The sequence below is a fragment of the Heloderma suspectum genome, chromosome 13, assembly GCF_057233095.1.
Source record: "Heloderma suspectum isolate Gila_16-S chromosome 13, 16-S_ref, whole genome shotgun sequence".
Taxonomy (NCBI): Eukaryota; Metazoa; Chordata; class Lepidosauria; order Squamata; family Helodermatidae; genus Heloderma; species Heloderma suspectum.
Genome location: NC_139470.1, coordinates 9,097,924 through 9,115,978, shown reverse-complemented (window position 1 = coordinate 9,115,978; position 18,055 = coordinate 9,097,924). Strand labels below are relative to the sequence as shown.

Here is an 18,055-nt window from a genome sequence, read left to right as displayed (position 1 = left end):
GGATTATGTAAGCTGCCTTGAGTTGTTTAAGGAGGAAAAAAGGTGGGATATAAATATTGTATTTATTACAATAAATGTAATAATAAATAAACATCCAATAAAAGGTGGGATATAAATATTGTATTTATTACAATAAATGTAATAATAAATAAACATCCAATAAAAGGTGGGATATAAATATTGTATTTATGACAATAAATGAGGAGCTATCCAAGGTGCTGAAACCTATCTCCAAAATATGTCCAGCACCACTGATAGCTCTTACAGTCCTGGCTGGTTCCGACTAAAGCCCAGAATGGATTCACAACACCACTGAAATCGGAGCCACCAGCCTCCACTGACTGAAACATATTTCTCATACATCCCTAGTGACTTTGTGCATGTCTTGAAAACAATGACAAAGTAGCATTTGCCTGAAAGGGCCCTGAGCAATTCACAATGTGAAGTACCAGGCTCAAAGCACATCTGTTTTCTGATTTTGCTGGAGGCAGGCCAAGGGTCTTCCTGCAAGTTTTCACTTTCCTGTAGTGAATTAACTCTAGCTACTGCTTCAAGGTAGGGCTTTGAAGTGACCGAGTAGTAAATCCAGCCGTTACTTCTTGGAACAGCTACCAAGGGAGTGGATGCCTTGTATTCCCAAACCTACGGGTTTGAGAATACGCTGTTGCATTTTTAATTTTCATTGTAAAAGGGGCAAGATACAGATAGCACAGGAAGCATTGTCTCAGCATATGTGCTATTTGAATCTCATCCCTTTAAAAATCAAAATTAGAAATGCAACAGCATTATGTACTCAGCCCTATGGCTAAAATAAGTTATTTATTTCGCAATTTACTTAGCAGAGATGGTATAACAGCTGTGATGAACAAAGAACACCCCCCCCTCCAAACATGAATATTTTATCTGTCAACATACATTTTCACACACTGTCAGGGGGTTACAGCATGTCCCAAACTGTGTGAGAAGGCAACTCCCCACCCCCATCTTCCAATGCAAGCATTTTCAAATGATCAGCAACTCCCAAGCCCCATTTTCACAAAAGTGTGTCTCTAGTCCACAAGGAGGAGGAGGACTTATATCCTGCCTTTCTCACACACACAAAAATAAATATGGCTGCTAATGTACATGTAAAGCATAGCTTCAACCTAGAGTTTGGAGAGGGTCTTCATAAAACATATTGCAACTTTTCTTTGAACACTGCCTCTCTTTTTTCTTCCTGTTTTGGGGGTGGGGGTGGGGGGGTCATTTTACAATTGCTACAACTGTGTTGAAGGCAGCTGTTGAGCGAGAACCAGGAACCATAGAGAATAGTACTGCTGCCTAGGCAAAGTCCTGACTTTATCCTCCGAAGTCCTTTCAGGTTAGGAAAGTCTATTATTGGCCTTTCACAAAATGGCTCCCTGACCCTTTAAAATATTAATAATAAAAAAAATCTGGAGATGCCAGGGATTGAACCTAGGACCTTCTGAATGCAAAGTGAGTGCTCTACCACTGAGCTACAGTCCCTGTGAACTTTAGTGGAGCATATCCAGAAGGAGACAGCAGGGATGGTCTGTAGCGCAGTGGTAGAGCCCCTGCTTTGAATGCAGAAAGTCCCAGGTTCGATCCCTGGCATCTCTAGGTATGGCTGGAAAAACTTCTGCCTGAAACCCTGGAGAGCTGCTGCTGCAGGGCCGGCCCTACCATGAGGCAAAATGAGGCAGCTGCCTTAGGCGGCAGATGCTGTGGGGTGGGCAGTGGCAAAGTGCAGATCTGAGTGGTCCATACAGCCTATCTTGCACCCCCTAATCTAGCTTGCTGCCCTCAGATGAAGAAGAGGACTTCAATATCACCAATGTTGAAAACAACAACATCTGCGAGTCTAGTCACCCTATGTGCATGGAATGAGGGTGGGGGGACTGGGCTTGGCCTCGGGCAGCAAAATGTTTTGGGCTGGCTCTGGTGCCACTCAGTGTAGACCAGGGCAAAATGTTTTGGGCTGGCTCTGGTGCCACTCAGTGTAGACCAGGGAAGGCAACGTTTGGGGGACATGGGTATATTTGCCAATGTGAGAAGCACAAAATGGCAGCCATGGGATGCATGGCAAGGGCAAGCAACCTGCCCAAAACACTGAGTGCAAGACAGAGGTGGGGTCTGAGCCCCAACAGACTAAACTGCTCCGTGGAACCCACATTTTTCACCTTCAACAGACACTTACTTCACAGCCATCCCAGCTGCAAGAAAGAAAATGTATTCATTTATTTATAAAAAGTGGGAGAGGTAGGGAACCTTGGCGGGTGATAAGAAAGGTGTCTGGGGGTGCATTGGTGTCCACAAGCACTGTGTTACCTTCTCTGGGTGTAGACAATACTGCATTGGATGTAGCAATGGTCTGACTCAGGATAGAGTAGGGATGTCCATCATTTGCAAATCTTTGAGCCCAATGGATTCCCATGGCCTGCCCAGCTCGGCTTGCATTCGTGATCCGTGCTGTCGGTTTTTCCTGAAATCTGGGGACTTTTTTATTTTTTTCCCCTTAAATAGAAAGTTGTGTGAATTGTGGCCGCAGTGTGCATAATTTGTGCAAATTATGTCTGCAATATGCTCCACCTGTGCAAATTCCAGCCGCAATTTGCTCAAATTACAGCTGTGATTTGTGCAAATTTTGCGCATTGCGCCTGCAATTTGTGAAACTTTCTATTTACGAGGAAAATGGGAAAATCTGCAAGCTGGCCTGACTGAATGCAGATTGAGTCAGGCCAGCTCGTGGGGAAGCAAGCAGTAAGTATCCTCATTTTATTTTATCCCCCCGCGCGCGCGCACACACACACACACACACACACACACTCCCCAATGCTTTTATGGACTGTAAAGCTTGCTAGCAAGAGAGTTGTTAAATAAATATTTTAAAATAAGCCAGATCTGTCCCATGCATAATTTTTTTCCACTGTTGAATCAGAGGATTTCTGGCTTGTTTTATCTGTGTAGATTAACTGGACGGGGCTTATTAATGGCGCGCCTGTCTCTTGTAACGGGAGGAATCCATCGTGCTGAGGGTTCTTCAGCTCTTCAATTTTTTAACAAGGCAGGCCACAGAATGCTGCCTGAGCCCTTGGGCCTCTATTTGTGAGTTTTATTTTCAGAATCCCATTTTGGGGAGAGAGAAAACAAGAAAGCAAAGAAACCTGAGTGAAACCTACATTTCCCAGCTCCCTGCCAAAAAAAATCTCAGTTTAGTTTAGTCCATTTTGCAACTCTGTAGGGAGACATTACCACCGGCTCTCGCCTCATTTTGGAGGTCCATCTTTAATTTTTGATAAGCACTAGTAATAACACAGGCACTTGATCATGTGGTGGAAGGAACTCTGATGGTAAAGCAGCCATAAAAATGTCAGGAAAAGAGATGGAGGGCAAGTAGGAAGAGGGAAAGAGGAGGAATGTGACATTTTGTGTGTCCGTTTGCTCGCTCTGTTGTCCAAAAACATTTGGAGGAGGAGGAGGAAGAGGAGGAGGAGGAGGAGAAGGAGAAGAAGTAGAAGCTTACTCTATGGATCAAGCTGGGAAATTTCCAGCCCAGAGTACCACAGGGCCCTCTGTGGCAGTAGGGATGTTGTGGGTGTCTGGTTGGGGCTCAAGCTCGTCAATTTCTTGCTGGCTCAGCCCCCTGGATGCCAACCCATGGACCACTGCACTTGCCCGACTCAGCACATGCAGAGTCGGGCAAGTGCGGCAGGCCTCCACTGAGCTGCCATTTTGTGCAAATTGGTGGCTCAGCCTTTTATGTATATGGCAGCCATAAAGCAAACATTTACGCAACATTGCAGGGGGGGATGGGCCATTTACACTTGTACTGTTCTGTAAATGACCGTTTGGTGGCTGTCATTTGCATAGATGGCCCTTTATGAAAAAGGCTGAGGTACCATTTGCATGCAAAATGGCAGCTCATTAAGGGGGCAGGTAGGCGTGTGCCACAGACTGCCCAGTGGCTTGCCACCTGCAGTGGGCAGGGTTGGGTGGCCAGCAGGGGTCTGGTAAGCCACACACGGGGCAAGCTGTGGTGAGCTTGCCCATGCCTAGATGGCCATGGCTTTCACACTGTCTTTGAGGAAACTCTAGAGTTGCTCAGAATCTGATCACGCCTTTCTCAAGAAGGAAGTCAGTCATGGTGGACAAACCTCCCTGAATGACATTATGTCCAAAACTATCAGTCCCGCCTCCACTCCCTGCAACTGAGTTGGCTGCATTCTTGGCCATGCTCACAGTTCATGGAAGTCAATGGTGAAGCCCAACAAGGCTGGTATTAACCTGAGTGCACACCCTAGAACATTCCTCGGAATCCTCTGCCGCACGCATCGGTTCCGCATTGGAACACTTGATGAAGAAAAGAGCTCTTTGCAGGCAAGAAGGCAGGGAAACCATTTTCCTCTGGTACATCAACTAAATAGAAGTAACTTCCATATCCTTAGACTGCTGACTTAGGAGTGGAAGTGTGATAAAAGTCTCCTCAGATGCCAGTGATGGAGGGCCGGCAGCCATCATGCTGGGAGATTATAGGCAAACTGTGGGAAGCAAGGACCAATGTACTTGTGCAAGATAAGAAGTCCTAAGGAGGGCAGAATGAACAGCACCGCTTTGGATTGCAGGTGTGGGGAAGCATCACTTCTGAATGCTCTACTAGAGCTGGTCTAAAATGGCTTCTCCAGTGTTACAATCCCATTGGCTATGCTGGGAAGGGCTGATGGGAGTTGTAGGAGGGCCAGAAGTTGCCAACCCCTGCTCTAAATAGAAAACCAGCAGACCAGAGAAAGGGCTAGGTAGACTCTCTGTCCTTGGTCTGCTTATTTTCCATTTGCAAGGAGGTTTAAAAAAACAAAACAAAAAGACGGGTGAGCATTCAAAAAGGCTGTAGTGTCAAGTGGTACAGTCCTGTCTACGGCTCCATTTTGCTGCATGCGGGAAGCCTAACCTTACTGGAAAAAAGAGAAAGGTTTGTTTGAATTCATCCGGTGTCCCCACCAAATGTAGCGAATCCCCATTTTGTTACAACTTATGAGGACAATGGAGGAGCAACGTATCTAAAATGCCAATACTGACATTCCGTATTCAATAGACGTCAGCGCATCCAAACTGCAGTTTCACCATGTTTCACTAATAGAGGATTTCAGAAGGCTTACGAGTGTAATCAATTGCAATGTAAGAGCATTTATTATTGTTTGGGGAGGTAACAAACCCTTGCAGAAGGACAATCCCTGTTGATCCAGTGGGGAGGGGAAGCGGGAGAGAAGCCAGGCTTGTAGAGGCCTCCGATTAAAATTAATGCTGCCAATCCCGTCCTTTCCATTTCATTTGCCAAAGTTTCCATTCTCTCCAGTGTGCCATTGTGGAAGCTGACCACCGCAGCATGACAGCTTGGGCAGGGAGCTTTAGTAGTGAATGCATTTTTTGCAGGGTGAATAAAAAGATCCTCTTGACCTGCAGCCTTTGGGCCGCTCCAGGAGCTCCACTCACTCTTCCCCATTGCCCAGCTGTGAGCTGTATGGAACGCATCACTGTTTCCCCACTTCTCCTAGAAGGGTGATCTTCATAAGGATTGTTGGGAGCGGGGCAAGTGAGACTTCTGTTTCAGCCCCATGAAATGGAATTTATAAACACGTTTTGTCAACTGGTTATGTTTAGTCTGTAAGATCCAGGCTAGGCCAGAGATAATTGCTCATATATATTTGTCTTTTTTCTCTCATTTTTTCTCCCCCCATTTTAAATCCTTTCTCTTTAAATGGATATGATATATTGTACTTAAATTTACTGTTTAAGGGTGTATAGAAATGTGCACACTCATTTATATATCTAGTACAAAATACATCAGTGATCGCTGCAAGGTTGATTTTAAGCTTTATTATTATACAACAATATAACATTTATTAGTGACTTATTATTATTTATTAGTGACTTATTATTATTTATCCTTTCTAATTTCTTTCCTTTTTTACTATTATTACTATCATTATTATGAGACTGGTTAGTAATATTTTAGGCTGGTTAAATTGTTAAGCTCTACTATTATATGTTAGCTGGAGGGCAATATATGGTTACTGGAAATGAATTGTAGGCTTGCTCCCTTGCTATAAGAGTGATGATATGATACTGAAATGTAAGCTTGATTATCTATGCTGTACTGAATTGTAATATTGCCAATGTTATAGGTATAACTTTTAAGTAGAATGGTATTTGAAGTTTGTGCGTAATGGAGATTAAATTTAATCCTTTTAAGTAACTTTTTAATATTTTTTCATTTTCTTTCTTGCCTTCTTCTTCCTTCTCCTTCTGTTTTCTTTTTTAATTTTTTTCCCTTTTTCGTTATCGCTGTGTCCTCCTAAGAATACTGTATTGTTGGGAAACTGTAGATACTGATTAGGTCGTTGGTACTGTTTATTTCATTTATAAAGATAAAAATAGAATAAAAAGTATTTTTTTAAAAAGATTGTTGGGAGGGGGGCAAAACTGCCAACAAATTTTTGTGGAAACGGGTGATTTCAAGCCTTTTCTTTTTTTGGGGATGTGTGTGGAATGATGCCTGAGGGTCAAAAATGGCCTGAGACCTCCAGAAGTTGTCCAGCCCCGTACTACTGGCTGGGCTGAAAAAGCACCCAAACAGCAAACATCAATAGATTTCTTGGGATATTTTATCTTTCATTGCTTTCTTGTTCTTGCTGCAGAAAGAAAACTGTTACTGGTAATTGCTGGAATTAGGGGACATTGTTTCTTTCTGGTGAAAACGTTGTAGAACATCCTTCCTCAACCTGGTGCCCTCCAGGGATGTACAGATTTTGCACAACCTGCTATGTCTGCATTTCACAGATCATCAGGCGCCTTTTATTCCATTGCTTGCATTTGCACAAATTCGCATGTGTGCAAATTCACACCTGTGCAAATTTGCACTTGCACAAATCCCCCCCAAATGTGCATTTTTCTGCTTTGGCTTATGGGGGGAAATGCACAGTTTCGGTTGGTGTTTTTATTTTATTTTATGTATTTGTCTATGATGACATTTCCATAAAATTCCAGAAAGTAAAAAAAAAAAAAAAAAAGTCCACAAGTCAGTGGAATCCATGCAGTCCTGGAAAAGCCAGTCTGCTGTGGAATCAGTGGGACAGATGCACAGAAATCCAAACTGATTCTGCTGCAGATTTCTCCAACATCCCTAGTGTCCTCAGGTATTTTGGGCTTCAGTTCCCATCAGCCTAAGCCAACATAGCCAATGACGAAGATAAAAATAGATAAATTTGGAAGTGAGGTGGGTGGCTACTAGGAGGAAGGCCTTTTCTGCTGTGGCACCCCAGCTGTGGGATGAGCTCCCTAGTGAGGTTCACCTGGCACCTACATTGTATTCTTTCCAGAGCCAGGTGAAGACCTTTTTTATTTTCCCAGGCATTTTAGCATTTTAGCTTTCTAGACGTTTAGCTTTGCTGTTTTAAATTTGTATTTTAAATCACTGCACTGCTGCTGGGTTTTATTGTGGTTGTACTGTTATACTGTGGTTTTAATGTTTTATATATTTTATATAGTTTTATTGTGTGCTCTTTGGTTTGAATTTTTGTGAACCTCCCAGAGAGCTTCGGCTATTGGGTGGTATAGAAATGATATGAAGTGAATGAATGAATGAAATAAAATAAAATAAAATAAATAAAATCTAACTCTCTGAGGAGGAAAACACTTTAGCATCATGGAATGCGATGAGTGAAGGGCAGGATGACAAATTCACTGGGACTTTATATGTATGTATACAAGTATGCATGCACATATATGAATGACGTTTCACCTTCACTTTGTCATCTGACACATGTTTGCCTCGCTCAGCTTTTCAGTTTACAATTCATTATCTAGACAAATTCTCATCACCAAGGATGTTTGTCTCGCGGTCCATTATGGAGTCTCCTCGTTGCTCTCAGTGGCTGGCAAAAAAAAAAATACTTAGCAGAGATGGGGCAAAAGCAGGAGGGCTCCATTTGTCATACTTCCCAACATTCCTGGATGCGCCCTAAATGTAAGGGTGCTCAGCACCATCTAGGAACTCAGTCCATGCTGTAGCATGTTTGTATGGACACTACAAGATGTAATGATGGCCACCAATTCCGATGGCTTTAAAAGGGGATTAGATAAAGCCATGGAAGACAACGCTATCCATGGCTCCTAGTCCTGATGGCTATGTGCTACCTGCAGTATCAAAAGCAGTATGCCTTTTTATGCCAGTTGCTGGGGAACATGGGTGGGTGGTTGCTAGAATTTCATTTTTGCTCACAAAACATGCAAGAATGCCATGTTTGAAGCCCTGAATGTGAGCACGGGTGTGAGCATGTGTCCACTGAAAATATTTGCAAATCGTTGAACATGTGCTCTTGTTTCTTCATTCTCGATTCCCAGTTCAATTTGCTCAATTTCCCCCAGAAGTCTGAATCAGCCCTGCTCTAGTCTATGGAGGAAATTAGTGCAAATTAGGAAATTTGGGGGGATTTGTGCAAATCTCCCGTTCAACTGATGCTCTATTTGTGCGAGTTTCCTTTTGCATGGACTATGTGCAGCAATTGCAAGCAGGAATTGGAATCAGGCATCAGGATTGGGCCCAGGCTCCCTATTGAGTCTGAAGATTCTGATTTAGAGGTGGGGCTAGGAGAAAAAACAGCTGGGGCAGAAGGCAAGGGAGGGAATTCCCGAAGACTCTCCAGGAACCAGCAAAGAACCTTCCCAAGAGTATATCAGTTAGGCGGGTCAGATACCACCTTCCTCTCCCACTGTGGGAAATCAGCTTCTTTCAGGGGCGGTGGGCATGAATTGGCAGACACAAGAGTCCACCGTTGATCCAAGAGGGCAGACCTTATGAGCAGAGGGAGGTGCTCTGCCAGGCCAGCCACCCACCAGAGGCAAGGGAGTGAGGACCTCCCCTGAAGGAGGAGCTCAAAAAGCCATTCTGGTATTGTGAAGTAGCTTATATTTAGTTGAGCAGCAACTCCCTTCCCTACTGGAGTTTTCCTTAACCGAGAACTCAGATTTAGCTAATTAAGTCCTGGGGGGCAGTCCTTAGCCTCTACTAGGGATGTGGAAGAAATCTGCAATGGAACCAAATGAGTTTGGATTTTGATGAATCCGATCCTCAGATTCTGCACCAGTCTGGCTTCCCCCCCGTCAGATGGATTCTACAGCCTTGAAGACTGTTTTTCCAGCAGTCTGGAATTTTGCAAAAAAACCAGGAATTTTATGCAAATTTCATCATAGAAAAATATGCATTTTAAAAAAAAATGGCCCAAAATGCACATTTCCCCCATAGGCTAAAACATGAAAATGAGCATTAGGAGGGAATTTGTGCATTTTTGCATGTGAAAATTTGAGCAAATTCAGTAGGGATGGCGGAGAATTTCTCCCTGAATCTTCGGAGGGCCGAGTGCCAATGCATTCGGCCCCCCAAAATCGGCGGTGAAATTCTCCGCCCCCTGCCCCCCACGGGATGGGACTTACCTTTGGCGAATGTCCCTCCCGGCGGCGGGTCCCGGCGGCAGTTTGTCGGCCTTTCGTCAGGGGCAGGGGCGGCAGCCGGTCTTCCGACCAGCTGCCGCCGCCGCCATTACAAGGTAAAGTGTTAAAAACAAAACAAAACCCCATGATAGGCTACGTAACGATTAACATAGCCTATCACGGCTAGATCTCCAAAGTCAGCCATGATAGGCTACGTAAATTGTTACGTAGCCTATCACGGGTGACTTTGAAAAGAAAAAAAAAAGCGCGTACGCAAATGGCGGCGGCCTATGGGCGCCGCCATTTGCATTCCTTACGCAAATGGCGGCGCCCATAGGCCGCCGCCATTTGCGTATGCGCTTTTTTTTTTTCCAAAGTCACCCGTGATAGGCTACGTAACAATTTACGTAGCCTATCATGGCTGACTTTGGAGATCTAGCCATGATAGGCTACGTTAATTGTTACGTAGCCTATCACGGGGTTTTTTTGTTTGTTTGTTTTTTGTTTTACACTTTCGCGGCCGGGGAGACGGGGCGCTTCTCCCCGGCCTGAATTTTGGCTGAGCAAGGCGGGACGGCTCCCCCCCCTCGCCTGAACTTTGGGGGGAGAAGCGAAGCGCCTCCCTCCCACCGCGAAGCACCCCTGCGAAAAGGTAAGTGACTTTCGTACATCCCTAAAATTCAGAAACTTAAAAAATCCAGTTCCATCGATGGGCAGCTGATGGAATGGAAGGTGCCTAACAATCCATGAAACACAGACGGAATGGATTTTACAGAATCCATACACCCTACTGACTCAAATAGTTTGAAAGGCTGCTGTTAGCACAATAAAGGAGTGTTGACTGGAAATTCGAGTCTCTGTTTTACTGCAACACAGGGGTGCGGGGTGGGGGAAGGGGGGTTCACAGACCTGACATCAGGCATGAAATGAGCAGTGAGACAATCTTTGGAGAATCCCATTGGGACATCTGGTTGGCCACTGTGTGAACAGAACGCTGGACTAGTCAGACCCTTGGTCTGATCCAGCATGGCTCTTCTGAGGGAGGGGCCATAGCTCAGTGTGACAGAGCACATGCTTGGCATGCAGAAGGCCCCAGGTTTGATCCCCGGCTTCTTCAGGTAGGGTGAGGAAAGAAACCTGCCTGAACCCCTGGAGAGCCACTGCTGCCAGTCAGTGTCGACAATACTGGGCTAGATGGACCAATTGTCTGACTCAGACTAAGGCAGCTTCCTACGTTCCTATGTTCTTGTCCTTATGAATATAATCCTTCTCACCATTCACCCTTATAAATGAGATGGGTTAATTTTGTCCATCATGTGAACAGAAATGGATGCCTCCCTTTCTTCCGGAGTTGTCGCAGCACGTGCAAGGGAGGAGAGGGAAGAAACAGTTGCCAAATCAGGTGTCCCTCTCTTCCTTGGCTGTGTTGTACTTTCCCCCCCTTTTCTTTTCTGTAGCTGCAAAGTTCCAGAAGGTCTCTGGCAATCCTTTTTCCTGGGGTCCTTTTAACTGGAAACACTGGGGACTGAACCTCGGACTTTCTGAATGCAAAGCATGTGCTCTATTGTTGAGCTATGAGTGCTCCTTTTTCCTTCATTTGCAACTAACTTTTAGATCCCTACTAGCTGCTGCCCGATTTTCATCATTCCCACAATGGCTGTGTCCCTTCCCCTCTCTTCTCCAGAAGTCAGAATGTTCATGCACATTCTGTGACATCACTGAAGCACATCCAAGGGAAGGGACAGAGAGAAGAGCTGGAAGGTGAGCAAGCAGTAGCCAGTTTTTAGCTTATTGCACACAGATGGGATGAGGCTTGTCTTGTCTTTAGGGCAGCACACTGGAAGTCCAGCGACTGGTCACTGAGTTCTTCCCTGAGGTTCTTCATCTTGATCTTCCTCCAGCAGGGTTTTTTATGCAGCCCTTCTTCTAAGCCACAGCTTGACAACCAAGAGGGAAAGTGATACTTAATGCCTTCGTTCGTCTCGGAAAAGACAGCGATTCCATACGCCAGTTCCATCAACAGAGCCCCCGCGGGCAACTTTACAGCTGCTGCGGCAGCATGAGCAGAAGATATTGGAGAAACTTCAGAACTGGCCAGCCTCCAGCCAGCCAGCTCCCGCCCCAGATGCTGCCATGTGCGAACGACATTACGGAGCGATGCTTTCTGACGCAGCCGCTGCCAAGTACCGCAGCCGCCATATGTGCCCACAGTTGCTGCCTTCGCCTGCCAGATCAGAGTGAAGAGAAGGCAAGGCAAGGGAGCATTTCTCACCAGGATGGAGGGTCTGGCTATGGCAGCCAAGATTGCCATGCGAGTTATCAACAGAAACGGAATGAAGGCCCTGGAGGAGGTCAAGCCGAGGAATTCGAATGGCGTTGCTGTTTCTCCATCAGAGGCCTGGTCTGTACTGTTGCAATATTTATTTGTTTTCTGTAAAATATTTCTGAAGCCCCCCCTCCCACCTGCCTGAGGAGTGCCTGAGGACATTTAAAACAACACCACCAACACAATAAAAGACAACAATGCCAAAGAAAACTAAAACAGAACAGCTAAAATAAAAAAGAGTGGAACCTTCTAAAATGAAAGAGCAGCTTAATCAGCAAAAGCTTAATGGAACAGTATCACTTTTACCAGTAGTCTAATGGCCACTAATGAGGGAGGCAACCTAACTTCTCTGGGAAGGAAGTACCACAACCAGGGTGCCACTATGCACAAGGCCCTGTCTCAGCTTCTGATCTAACTCACCTCTCCAGGAGGCGGGACACATCACATCAGAGTTTCAGATGAAGTATATAGGTTGAGACAGGTTCATACAGGAGGAGGTGGTCTTTCACATCTCCTGGTCCTGAGCTGAATAGCCTGATGTCTTCTTGGGCTTCCCCCAGACACCAGTCAATCCCAAACTGGTTTTGGATGCAACTAAACTGTGGCCTAAGGCCTCTAACTATAGCCACCCCAAGGGCCATCTTAACAATCACAATGGGAGCCAGTGTGGTGCAGTGGCAAGACCGTTGGACTGGGAGTCAGGAGATCCGGGTTCTAGTCCCCACTTGGCCGTGGAAGCTCACTGGGTGTCTTTGGGCCAGTTACAGACTGTCAACCCAATCTACCTCACAGGGTTGTTGTTGTGAGGATAAAATGGAGGAGGACAAGGATTATGTACACTGCCTTGGGTTCCTTAAGAAGGAAAAAAGGCAGGATATAAATGTAATAAATAAATAAATAAATAATCCAGACTGGCTGCCCTTTTTCCAAAGACCAATTATTTGGTGGTTTCCTACCTTTTGTGTGATTGGTGGGAGATTCAACTGATTGGTGGGAAATTCAGGACAGATCAAGGGAAGGGCTTCTTCACCCAGTGTGTAGTTAAACTATGGCTATCCATGGCTACTAGTCCTGATGGCTATATGCTCCCCCCAGTATCAGAGGTAGGATGCCCATGTACACCAGTTGCTGGGGAACATGGGTGGGAGGGCTGTCCTGCCTGTGGGTTTCCCATGGGCAGCTGGTTGACCATTGAGTGAACAGAATGCTGGACTTGATGGACCCTGGGTCTGACCCAGTGGGGCTCTTATGTTCTTGTGATGCTGTCTTAGATGCCCTGAGGCACTGTAGCACATCTAGAAAGGAAGTGTACAGCCACTCAACAGTGCTGCCAGGTTAGGCCATGTCTGGGAGGGAGGCTCCCCTCCAACATAGGAAGGGTGCCTTGAGGACCCATCAATTGTGGCACCAGCTTAGGCTGACATGTTTACCCCTGAGGTGCTGGGATTTTCTTTTTTCAACTGCAGAGTAGTTCACTGTTCCTCCTAGGATTCTATGCCCTCATTCTGCTCCATCTGTAGACCAGACCTCTTGCAGCATCTGTGAAGTTGTAAATATCCCAATCTGGCTGAAAGGGACATGCTTGGTACCAACTGTGGGGACCTCGTTTTTAATGCAGAACTGGCGGTACTTAGATTTGCTGAATGCACAGAGCAATTTTGACTTCTTGGCAGATGGCAGCATCAAACTTTCCCTTTGACTCTCTCTCTCTCTCTGCAATTCTGAACAAGGGAACTGCCAGGTAATCAGCTAGGCAGGAGATTAACGTTCAAATGAAGAAGAAATAAAAAGGAGCCTGGCTGGAGCTGCAGAGCTAGCGAAGAGAAAGCCATGAACATTCTCTTTATCTAGTCATATCCTGCTAGCAAAGCCTTTAAAAAGTGGCACCTTATCCACCTGGATACTATTAGTGTGCTGCATTACTGTCTGTGCCAAGCCTTATCACTAGGCATGGCAGAAAAACAGATGCACTCAGCATTAAGAAGGAATTTCAAAGCGTATTTTTAGGAAGTGTCCTGGTAACAATCTGAAGTCTGATTTTATTTTATTTTTGTTCAACTACTCCAAATCACCTTGATGTTCCATGGGCTTATGATTACCATTGAAAACTCCATATATTTTTTCTTTAAAATATTCTAACTAGGGCTAAGCCAAAAGTATTTTCAATTTTTCATAAACATTTTTTTGGCTTTTTTCTTTTTCATAAACATGTTTTACCTTTTTGTCAACCATTTTTTGGAACTCCCTGTCTGGCTGTTTGGGTTCACATAGCCTTCCCTTGCACTCATTCACAGCTGGCTTCTCTTGCCATCAGTGATATCAGGCAAATCTGTGTGGCTACACAGCACTGTGGTGTCATCCCAATCACTGTGTGATCCATTTGAGAGATGCTGTTGATCAGAATAGATAGTACTGGGCTGGATGGACCAATGTTCTGATTCTGAAAAAGACAGCTTCATATGGTCATAACTGCGAACATAACATCCAGTCTGGATTCTGATTGGAGGAGAAATCAAGTAGAAAGAAGGCCATTATTTCTCTCTGTGTTACATTTATATCCTGATGTACTTCCAAGTAGGGAGATAGATAGACAGATAGAGTAAAATCCACATATATATATATATATATATATATATATATATATATATATGTGTGTGTAGTGTAACATTCATTCCATCTGTGTTTCGCAGGCTGTCAGGAGCCTTTTATTCTGCTATCTGCCTATCAATGGAATTGGATTTTTTTTAGTTTCCAAATTTGTGCAAATTCACATTTGCACAAATTTACACATGCAAAAATGCACAAATTCCCACAAAATGTGCAAATCCCCCCGAATGCACATTTTCAGGCTTTAGCCTATGGGGGAAATGTGCATTTTCGGCTGCTCTTTAAGTTTTTTGCGTATTTTTCTATGACAAAATTTGCACAAAATTCCCTAAGGTTAGGAAAACGATCCTCAAGTTTGAGGAATCCACTAAACAGGGGAAAGGCCACTCCGCTGCAGAACCCACAGGTCAGATATATAAAAATCTGAAGTCATTTGGTTCTATTATGGATTTTTCTGCCAACCCTACTACACTACTCCTATATTGCTTTTCAGAATGTACAATATGGATATAAATTAGTGCTGTGCCAAAAATTTCTTTCACATTTTCTGACCATTCTCATTCTGTTTTATAGAAGAGAAATTGCTTCTGAATAGAAATTCAAAGGAGAAGTTCTCATGGATTGGGTTCAGTGTTCTTGTGCTTACCTTATTTGTGAGGTGGACAAGGAGTTTGTGTGAGTGTGCTGTCTTTCACTATGCAATCACCTCCTCAGTTTCCCACACTACAATTGAAGCCCAGGGGAGGACATCATGAGGTCATTCCTCCCATAGGGCTTTCTCATATCAGAAAGTGCAGGCAGCCTGGGAGGCTGCAAAGCAGTGGAGATAAGATGTAGAATTGAAAGAAAAAGCACACATTAACCTCCTGGCCACTATCAAATTTTCTCCATCATTTTTGTGGTGGCCTCTCCCCCCATCCCCCACCCCCACACACTATGCCCTTGAATGACACTACGTATGGGGCATGGTGAAGGATGTACAATGGTAACCAGGCTGCCCACACATCTGCTGATGTTGCCACTTGCAGTGGCAGCACAAGAAACAAAAATCCCGAGCAAAAAAGAAAGAAGCTGTGCTACAACCACTGCTAATGGTCAGCTCCACCACCGAGGAACTGAGAATTTCTCCTTCCCCTGGAGAAATTCAGTGAAATTCTCCCCCCCCACACACACACACCTCAATTTCTCTGCCCAAAAATAGGGTGGAGAACATCAAGAGGACATCTGCACATGGCTCCAGTGTGAATGCTGTAGCTCACAGAGCTATCTTTCAGCTGAATGAGTCCTGAATAGCAGTGGAGAGTCAGTGCACTGAAGTGGTTAGAGTGGTGGATTTAAACTAGGGAGGCCCAGGCACCTAGCTATAGTGTAATCCTATACATCTCTGCCCATGGGTAGGCCCCACTGAGTTGAACGGGGCTTACTCGCAGGGAGACATTTTTCTCCCACTCCCAAAATACTAGAACCTGGGGTCATCCCACGAAACTGATTGGTGGGAGATTCAGGACAGGTAAAAGGAAGGGCTTCTTCACACAGCACATAGTAAAACTGCGGAACTCACTTCCACAAGACACAGTGATGGCCACCAATTGGGATGGCTTTAAAAGGGGTTAGACAAATTCCTGGAGGAGAAGGCTGTCAATCGCTACTATTCCTGATGGCTATGTGCTACCTCCAAGATCAGAAGCAGTATGCTTACGTACACCAGTTGCTGGGGAACATGGGTGCGAGGGTGCTGTTGTGCTCATGCCCTGTTTGTGGGTTCCCAGTTGACAGCTGGTTGGCCAGTGTGTGAACAGAATGCTGGACTAGATGGACCCTTGGTCCGACCCAGCAGGGCTCTTCTGATGTTCTTATGAGCGGGGTATAGGATTGCAGTCTTACCCTGTGACCTCAGACCAATCACCCTCTCATAGCCTAACTAGCTTTATAGGGATGTTGTGAGGATAAGATGTAGGGAATGTTTGGACAGACAATGCACTGCTACTTGAGGTCTTTGGAAGAGAGGTGGATTTTTTTTTAAAGTAATAAATAACTAAATAACTAAATAAATAGCAGTTTTCACTCTAAACCAGCTGCAAGACTTATATGTAAGAATGAAAGCCAATTTAAACCCCCATGCTTACCATTGCCAGTGGCACAATTCCCACAAGGTCCTTCTGGCAAATGAAGATTTCGGAGAGGGCTGTATCTGTTGTCCTCTTTCGGGGGTATTCCACCTGCCAGGTGATCGGCTGCGTGCCTGAGAGACTGCTGAAGCTGGCAATTTCAAAGTTCAACTGCACGACCTCACTGAACATGTTGCTGTTACTTCTGGAAGGAAAGCGAGGGGGGGGGGAGAAGAAAAATAGAGAAGGTATTACAATGGTCAGGAGGACGAACATGGTGTCCTCAGTAAGGCTGAGTTGCAAGTTCAAATATTTGAACTTTTAGCTCAAATTCACTAAGGAGGTGGTTGAAAAGGGGGGATTTCTGGGGGTGCATTCTTGTGAGGGGGCAGTGAATTGAGATCTGAGCTCTACAAAAGGAGCTTTTCCTTTCCTGCTTTCCTGCTGAATAGCCTCTAGGTGGCACTGTACTATAGTGCAATCATGCAGTTACACAAGTAGGACAACATGTTTTCTTTCACTTTCACAAATAACACTCCATTTTCCCCACCTAAGACCACCCAGGAAAGTGCTCTTAAAACATAGAAGTGAAATTGGAGGGTCATGATGTTATCTAAAGAATCTGTAAACACTCGTGAGTAAAGAATGATGAGTGCTCAATAAATGGCTTGTGTAGGGAAGCTCTTTGCCATTCTCTGTCCCGAGAGAGGCAGAGAGCTCTGTGCCTCTCTCAGCATGGAGAATGGGACTCAGCCAGTACTTGGAGGAGTGGATGATCTTCTGAGCATCAGCTGAGTCCCCTGCTGCCCACATCTGTACTGCTATCTCCAATAACAGTGGGGATTCTTCCCAGCTGGGATTCCTTCCAGTTGGGATTCCTCTAGGGCTGGGGTTTGGAGTCATAAAAAAACCCCACCAGCCCGAAATGTGCATTTTCCCCATAAGCTGAAGAACAAAAACACTCTTTTGGGGGGTATTTTCACATTTGGGGGAGGCTTTGCACATTTGTGCAAGAGCGAATCTGCACAAATATGGATTTGCACAAAAGTGGATTTGTGCAAATTGGTGAAATCGGAAAGAATCTGATTCCGCCAACAAGCAGATGATGGAACAAGTGGCACCTGACAATCCACAAAATGGAGATGGGACAGATTTTTCAAAATCCACTAGGGATGTATGAAACTCTTACCTGGCTCCACTCCGGGCAATCCATGGTGGGTGGGGAGGCACTCCATCCCTCCCCCTGGAATCCCCCCTGGCCGGCTCTGCTCCATGGCAACTCCATGGAGCTGCTGGCTGGGGCCACCCGCAGCTGGACATTTGGCCACTGGGCTGCTCAGGGACACAAATGGCGGCCGCCGTAGCCACCGCCATTTGCGTCCCTGTCTTTTTCCGTGATACGCTACATATATATTTACGTAGCCTATCACGGCAAAAGACAGGGGCACAAATGGTGTCCCTGTGGAGGCTGTGATAGGTTATGTAAATACTTACATAGCCTATCACGGCCATTCGAAAGGAGGTGAATGGT

The 18,055-nt window shown here is 45.2% G+C and overlaps 1 protein-coding gene across 1 annotated transcript in view; it reads right to left on the bottom strand.

The window, feature by feature from the left end:
- TMEM132C (transmembrane protein 132C) overlaps nt 1–18,055 on the bottom strand; it is a 291,113-nt gene that overhangs the window by 78,903 nt on the left and 194,155 nt on the right. The window contains exon 5 of the mRNA XM_084820472.1: nt 16,543–16,729. Within this exon, the coding sequence (XP_084676598.1) occupies nt 16,543–16,729 (187 nt within the window). The remainder of the gene's footprint in view (nt 1–16,542; nt 16,730–18,055) is intronic.